General features: G+C 49.5%; 1 protein-coding gene across 1 annotated transcript in view; it reads left to right on the top strand.

Annotated features, from left to right (window-relative positions):
• Positions 1-3,854: 3,854 nt before the first annotated feature.
• The window catches only part of LOC117882938, an 87,452-nt gene continuing 84,689 nt past the window's right edge, over positions 3,855-6,617 (top strand). Inside the window, exon 1 of the mRNA XM_034781831.1 lies at positions 3,855-4,897. Coding sequence (XP_034637722.1) covers positions 4,012-4,897 — 886 coding nt within the window. The 5' untranslated portion in view covers positions 3,855-4,011. The remainder of the gene's footprint in view (positions 4,898-6,617) is intronic.

Raw genomic sequence — 6,617 nt, 5'->3', positions numbered from 1 at the left:
GCACAGAGAAAAATGTCTCATAGTCTTTTCAGGAAATTGTTGGGGTCCACTAGGCATAGCTACCAGGTAACTCGGTAGAGTGGAAGGCCACAAGTGCCGATGAAGCTCTTTTGCTCTGGGCCTATCTGAACCCCCAAACTCCATCTTGGGAACTCTCACCTACTTCTATGCTAACTGCTTACATGCTCTGAAGTAGGTTGAAGCAGAAATGTAATGTCAGCTTTTTAGCAGATGGCTGCAGTTTCACTCACACTAGCAGAAATAATAGAGATAAGAAGCGGGGTAGTTAGTTTGCAGGCGTCTAACTCAAGGTCGCAAAGACTGAGAAAGTTTTCTCACAAGCTTATGTAGAGCTTATTGTAACAGTTGTCTGGAAGGGAGGGGTAAGGGGACAGCCAGACAAAGAGATGTATGCAAACAGTTTGAAGTATAAAAGGTAAAAGTTATTTGTATTTGTTGCACTGGATTTGAGACATGCTGGTCTCCTAGTGCCATTTCAGAGCTCTGAAATAAACTTGGCTTGCTTTCTCCCCTCGGTGTCTTTATTGGTGCCAAGCACACCGGGTGACGGACCATTGTTGTCCCCTCGAGCCCTTTAGGGCAGGCAACAGTTTTGGCGTCCCTGGGTGGGCTCGAGGCTGAAATTTAGCCTTGCCCGGATCCCTCCTGGTGGCCGACGGATTACAGCAACGACCGACGCCCAGCGCGCACCGGTGACTTCATCGGGGGCCTCGGCGGAGACGTGGTTTGCTCGACCCCGGAGGGCACAACGGTGCAACGCACACAGACAGTGGAGAAGCAGCTGCGGGGGACGGTGAGGAACCGGTCCCGTTGATAGGGCGACGGTGACGGTGCAGAACCGGACCCTTGGATAAGGTAGGAACAGTCCAGTGGGGACTTATCTGTTGTGACCTGGGGACGCCCAGTGTCTGCCTGTTGTGACCTGGGGACGCCCAGAGTCTCCCTTGGTATGGGGCAGGGACAGAGTACAGCCGGCAGGGTACAGTGTACACCTTTAGAATGCATTCTGGTGAACTGGAAGGTGTTTGGATCTGATCAGTTGATTAAAAGTAAATTGAAAAGGTTCTGTACAGTTGATTGGCCTCAGTACCAGCTAGAGTGCCAAGAAAGGTGGCCACCGGAAGGATCACTTAATTACAACACGATCCTTCAATTGCTTTTGTTTTGTCAGAGAACAGGTAAATGGAATGAACATCTCTGTGCGTATACGTTTATGGTGTTAAGAAATAGGACTGATATTTTGCTCAAGTGCCATTTGACTCCGACAGGCTCGGTAGTAACGGCTGCTAAACCCCAGAACCCTCCCACTGTTGTAATGCCAGAATCGGTGTCCCCTTCGGCTCCTCCACCCCCACAGGCTTCAGAGAGTACCCGCCCCCCATGGGATTGTATCTGTTGATTACTGAGAGTGTGGTAGCTCGTCCGGGAACTCAGGAACGGCCAGCTCAGATAGTATCTGTCTACTCGCATGTACCTTTTGACCCTGTACATCTAGCTGCTTTTAAGGCAGAGGCAGGAGAATTCTCAACGAATCCAAGCAAGTTCATTTCTATCTTTGAAGGATGTCTAGCTAGTCATAAGCCTGATTGGGATGATTGTAATATACTTATGAGAACCCTGTTGTCTGAAGTGGATCGGAATCAGGTCATAGCCAAAGCCAGGGAGGAGGCACAGAAAAGGCATGATGAGGATAGAGAAGGCAAGTCCTTGCCGGATGTCGCTGTTCCCCTAGTGGACCCCCGGTGGAATCCGAATGAGGAGGGGGATCTGAGGCTGCTTAACTCCTATAAGGAACTGCTTATGCATGGTCTCCGACACTCAGCTGTCAGGCATAACAATTGGGCTAAGCCTTATGAACTAATCCAGGACTCGAAAGAAAGTCCAGGGGTTTTCCTACAGCGTATTCGGGATACCATCAGGCAAACTACTAGTGCAAACCCAGATGATCAGGCAACTGAGGCAATTATAAAGGGTATCTTCACCAGCCGTGCGGCCCCTGATATTAAAAGGAAATTGCAGAAAAAGGAGGATTTAATGGGAATGTCTATGGCTCAGATTTTGGAGATTGCAAACAGGGCTTATAGCCTTAGAGAGGGAGAGAAGGAAAAAAGGCAAGTGAAAATGATGGTAGCGGCGGTGCAGGCCGGCGGCAACGAAAGGCCACAGAAAGGTGGAAGGGGCCGGGGAATGAGAGGCCGTGGATGTGGACGCCCTGGCCCCCAGGGCAGGCGCCTGGGTCGTAACCAGTGTGCCATATGCCGAAAGGAGGGACACTGGAAAAATGAATGTCCTGAAAGGGAAGGTACCCCTATGATGGCAGCGGAGGATCGAGATTAGGGGTGTCAGGGGAGACAGACCATCCTACCCCCGGAACCCCGAGTAAATGTGCGGGTGGGAGATGCGGATATAGACTTTTTAATAGACTCTGGAGCAGCAAGGACCGCTGTAAACAAACCCCTACAGTTGCCAGTGGCAGGCTCCCTCACTGTGGTGGGTGCCACAGGGAAAGGAACCAAGTGCCCAGTATATGCCCCAGCGGAATGTGCCTTGGGAAACAGAACTGTATCACACAAGCTGGTTTACCTCCCTGATTGTCCAACACCACTACTAGGACGGGACCTGCTTTGTCGCTTAGGTGCCACCCTGCATTTCACTCAAGATGATATAACCCTCACTTTACCCCCTGAGAATGCTTGGATAATGACCCTTGCAGTTGAACCCTCAGCTATGCAAGCCCCAGAGTGGAGTGAGTGGGAAAAGCAGGTTTTTCCTCTAGTCTGGGCATCAGGGGTCCCAGGGAAAGCAAACCGTCAAACCCCTGTGCATATTCAGCTCCTCCCAGGAAAAAGCCCAGTGCGGATCAAACAGTATCCGATTAAAAGGGAAGCCAGAGAGGGACTACAAGAGACTATAGATCGGTTCCTGGAGTGCGGTGTACTACGAGAATGCCAGTCAGCTTGGAACACCCCCATTCTGCCCATACAGAAGCCCAATGGCACGTATCGGCTGGTCCAGGACCTCAGGGCAGTTAATGAGCGGGTTAAGACTCTGCACCCCCTGGTTCCAAATCCGTATACACTGTTGGCCTCTATAGGGGGGCAATATACCCATTTCTCAGTCCTAGATTTAAAAGATGCTTTCTTCACGATTCCAGTTGAAACCCAGTCTCAGGAGATATTCTCCTTCGAATGGGAAGACAAACGAAGGGTTAAAAAGCAGCTTTGTTGGACAGTATTGGCTCAAGGATTTAAAAATTCCCCCACTCTGTTTGGACAGGCTTTGGCCAGAGACTTGGAGGAGTGGGATAATTCAGACAGAGCCCTCCTGCTGCAATATGTAGATGACTTGTTAATTGCTGCTGTGGGTCTAATCCCTTGTCTCAGAGCTACTGTGAGTCTCCTAAACTTTATTGGACTGCGAGGATACAGGGTATCTCAAAGCAAAGCCCAAATTGCTCTTTCAGAGGTTCAATATCTGGGATTTCACATCAGGCAGGGAGAGAGACAGCTCTCAAACGAAAGGAAGGAGGCTATCTGCCAAGTTCCCATCCCCAGCAACCGTAAACGGCTTAGGGCATTCCTGGGCATGGCAGGTTTTTGCAGAATATGGATTCCAGAGTTTGGACTGTGGGCTAAACCTCTGTATGAATGTGTTAAGGGAGCGGAACATGACCCCTTTCACTGGTCCCCAGAAGTGGACAGGGCATTTAAAATCTTGAAAAGGAAGCTAATGGAAGCTCCAGCCCTGGGTTTGCCCGATATATCTAAGCCGTTCCAACTATATGTGCATGAACGAAAAGGGGTAGCTTTGGGAATGCTTACCCAGCTATTAGGTGCCTGGAAACGTCCTGTGGCATACCTTTCTAAACAACTGGATCAAGTTTCAAAGGGATGGCCAGCCTGTTTGAGGGCGGTCGCAACTACTGCTCTAGTGCTTGGGGAAGCTGAAAAACTGACACTGGGAGGAACTGTGCAAGTGTATGTTCCCCATATGGTCCGAGCCTTGCTGGACACTAAGGGTGGTCTTTGGCTCACACAGGCTCGGGTTGCTTGGTACCAGGTGAAGCTGTTAGAGAATCCTGAAGTCACCCTGCAGACCTGTCCCTCCCTTAATCCAGCTACACTGCTACCAGAGACAGAAAAGCAGGAACATGACTGTCTAGAAATCATAGATGTTCAGTATTCTAGCCGCCCAGATCTAAAAGATCAGCCGCTCCCAAATGCTGACTTGGAATGGTATACGGATGGCAGTAGTACTGTTGTGGATGGGCAAAGGAGGGCTGGTTATGCTATTGTGTCTCTTCATGATACCGTGGAAGCTGAGAGTTTACCGGCAGGAACATCTGCCCAGCTTGCTGAACTAGTGGCCCTGACTCGTGCACTCGAGCTGGCAAAAGACAAACGGGTTAATATCTTTACTGACTCAAAGTATGCTTTTGGGGTATTGCATGCTCACGCTGGTTTGTGGAAGCAAAGGGGAATGCTAACAGCCCAAGGCTCCCCGGTCAAGCATGGGTCTCAAATTCTCCGGCTTTTAGAAGCAGTACAACTCCCATCAGCAGTAGCAGTGGTGCATTGCAAAGCCCATCAAAGGGAAGATCAAGATGTAACCAAGGGTAATGCCAGAGCAGACAGGGAAGCTAAGCGAGCTGCTACCCTGAAATCAGCAACTGAGGAGAATGCCCAAATGCATGCCCTCATCCCATCAGTAGGTGAGCTTGCAGCCCCTCAGTACTCCCAAGAGGACAGAAACCTGGCTGACAGTCTCGGTCTCCAGGAAAAAGAGGGATGGCTTTATTCCACAGAGGGAAAAATCCTCCTGCCCAAGGGCTTGATTCGACCAGTGTTGCAGAAACTGCATCAGACCACACACGCAGGCAGAGAGGCTCTTACCCAGCTCATGAATAAATATTTTCTAACCTCCGGACTTAAACCCCTAGCATCACAGGTACAAGCTGAATGTTTAATCTGCCAAAAGAATAACCCTCGACCAGGAGTAGCAGTGCCACCAGCCACCCTGGAACCTACCCCAGGCCCAGGATTGGTGTGGCAAATAGACTTTACTGAGTTTCCCAGGACCCAAGGGTACAGGTACCTTCTCGTCTTAGTGGATTGATTCAGCGGATGGCCTGAGGCCTTCCCATGTCGCAACAACACTGCCAAAACAGTGGCTCTTAAGTTTGTCAAGGAAATCATTCCTCGCTTCGGCCTTCCTCAGTGGATGGAATCTGATAATGGAACACACTTCACATCTCAAATTGTTCAAAAGATATCAAGTGCTCTGCAAATCCCCTGGAAGCTCCACACACCCTGGCGACCACAAGCCAGTGGAGTAGTGGAACGCACAAATCAGACACTCAAGCGACACCTCTCAAAGGTCTGTCAGGAGGCCTCTCTTAAGTGGCCTGATGCCTTGCCCCTTGTGTTACTTCGCATTCGTGCTCTCCCTAAGGGTAGGATAGGGCTTAGTCCCTTCGAGATTATGTTTGGAAGAGCATGGCCTATGAATGGTACCCCAGTTCTGGCAGGGGAATGGGAAATGGGGTGTGGTTTCTTGTCTCAGTACATGCGCTCTCTGTCTGCTGTTCTTTCTTCTCTTCACAGGTATACCAAAGATTCACAGCCTCTTCTGCTGGATACTCCGGTCCACTCCCTGCAGCCTGGTGACTCCGTTCTCGTGTGAACCTGGAAGGACGAGCCTCTTCAAGAGAAGTGGAAAGGACCCCACACCGTCCTGCTTGTCACCCATACAGCGGCAAAGGTCGAAGGACACAAGAACTGGATTCATCACTCTTGACTGAAAGCAGTGCCCGCTCCTAAACAGTGGACTGTCCAGCCTGCGGAGAAGACTGCTAACGACGATTTGGGACTTAAGCTGTTATTCAAAAGACAGTAAGGGTCACTGGGAATGCGTTGTGATCTTTCTGAACAGTCACAGCATACTCCCCGCGAGAACCCTGAGCATTGGTTTTATTTTCTCACAGAAGGCCGACCTGGCCTATGTATTTGTTCTTGTTATTTTTTGACTTGTTTAGTGTCAACAATTCTTCTTATCTTCTGGGCATTTGGGTTGTTGTAATTGTATGTGCCCTTATTGGAGAAGAGTGTTGTACCTATGTCCCAGAGTTTTCACAAGACATTAACAAGCACATCTTGTCAGCTGAACGGGCCTTTAACCAGTGGAAGGCCAGGAAGGAGAACCCACTATTTTGGATTCCCTTTGGGGTTGGATACCTGGTTTAGGAGAACTAGGGGATATAGGGAGAAACATTGTTCGCATCTTGCTTACAGGTGTGGTGATATGTTTTGTTCTTGTTCTTTTGCTCATTTGCTGTAAAGTGCTCATACATAAGATTTGTACCTCCCATACCCCAGAAGTTCCCTTATACCCTCTCATTGATAATCCTGATTGCATGGAGCTTAATCACATTTTGTCTTTAGAGTATGAGAAAACTCTGACAAAGGTTTGTTGAGTGTTGTCAAAGGAGGGATTGTTGGGGTCCACAAGGCATAGCTACCAGGTAACTCGGGAGAGTGGAAGGCCACAAGTGCCGATGAAGCTCTTTTGCTCTGGGTCTGTGAACCACAGTGACTCCA

Source organism: Trachemys scripta, chromosome 9 (assembly GCF_013100865.1).
Source record: "Trachemys scripta elegans isolate TJP31775 chromosome 9, CAS_Tse_1.0, whole genome shotgun sequence".
In the NCBI taxonomy this organism is placed as follows: Eukaryota; Metazoa; Chordata; order Testudines; family Emydidae; genus Trachemys; species Trachemys scripta.
The sequence above is the reverse complement of the archived record's forward strand: the minus strand, read 5'-3'. Positions and strand labels throughout refer to the sequence as shown.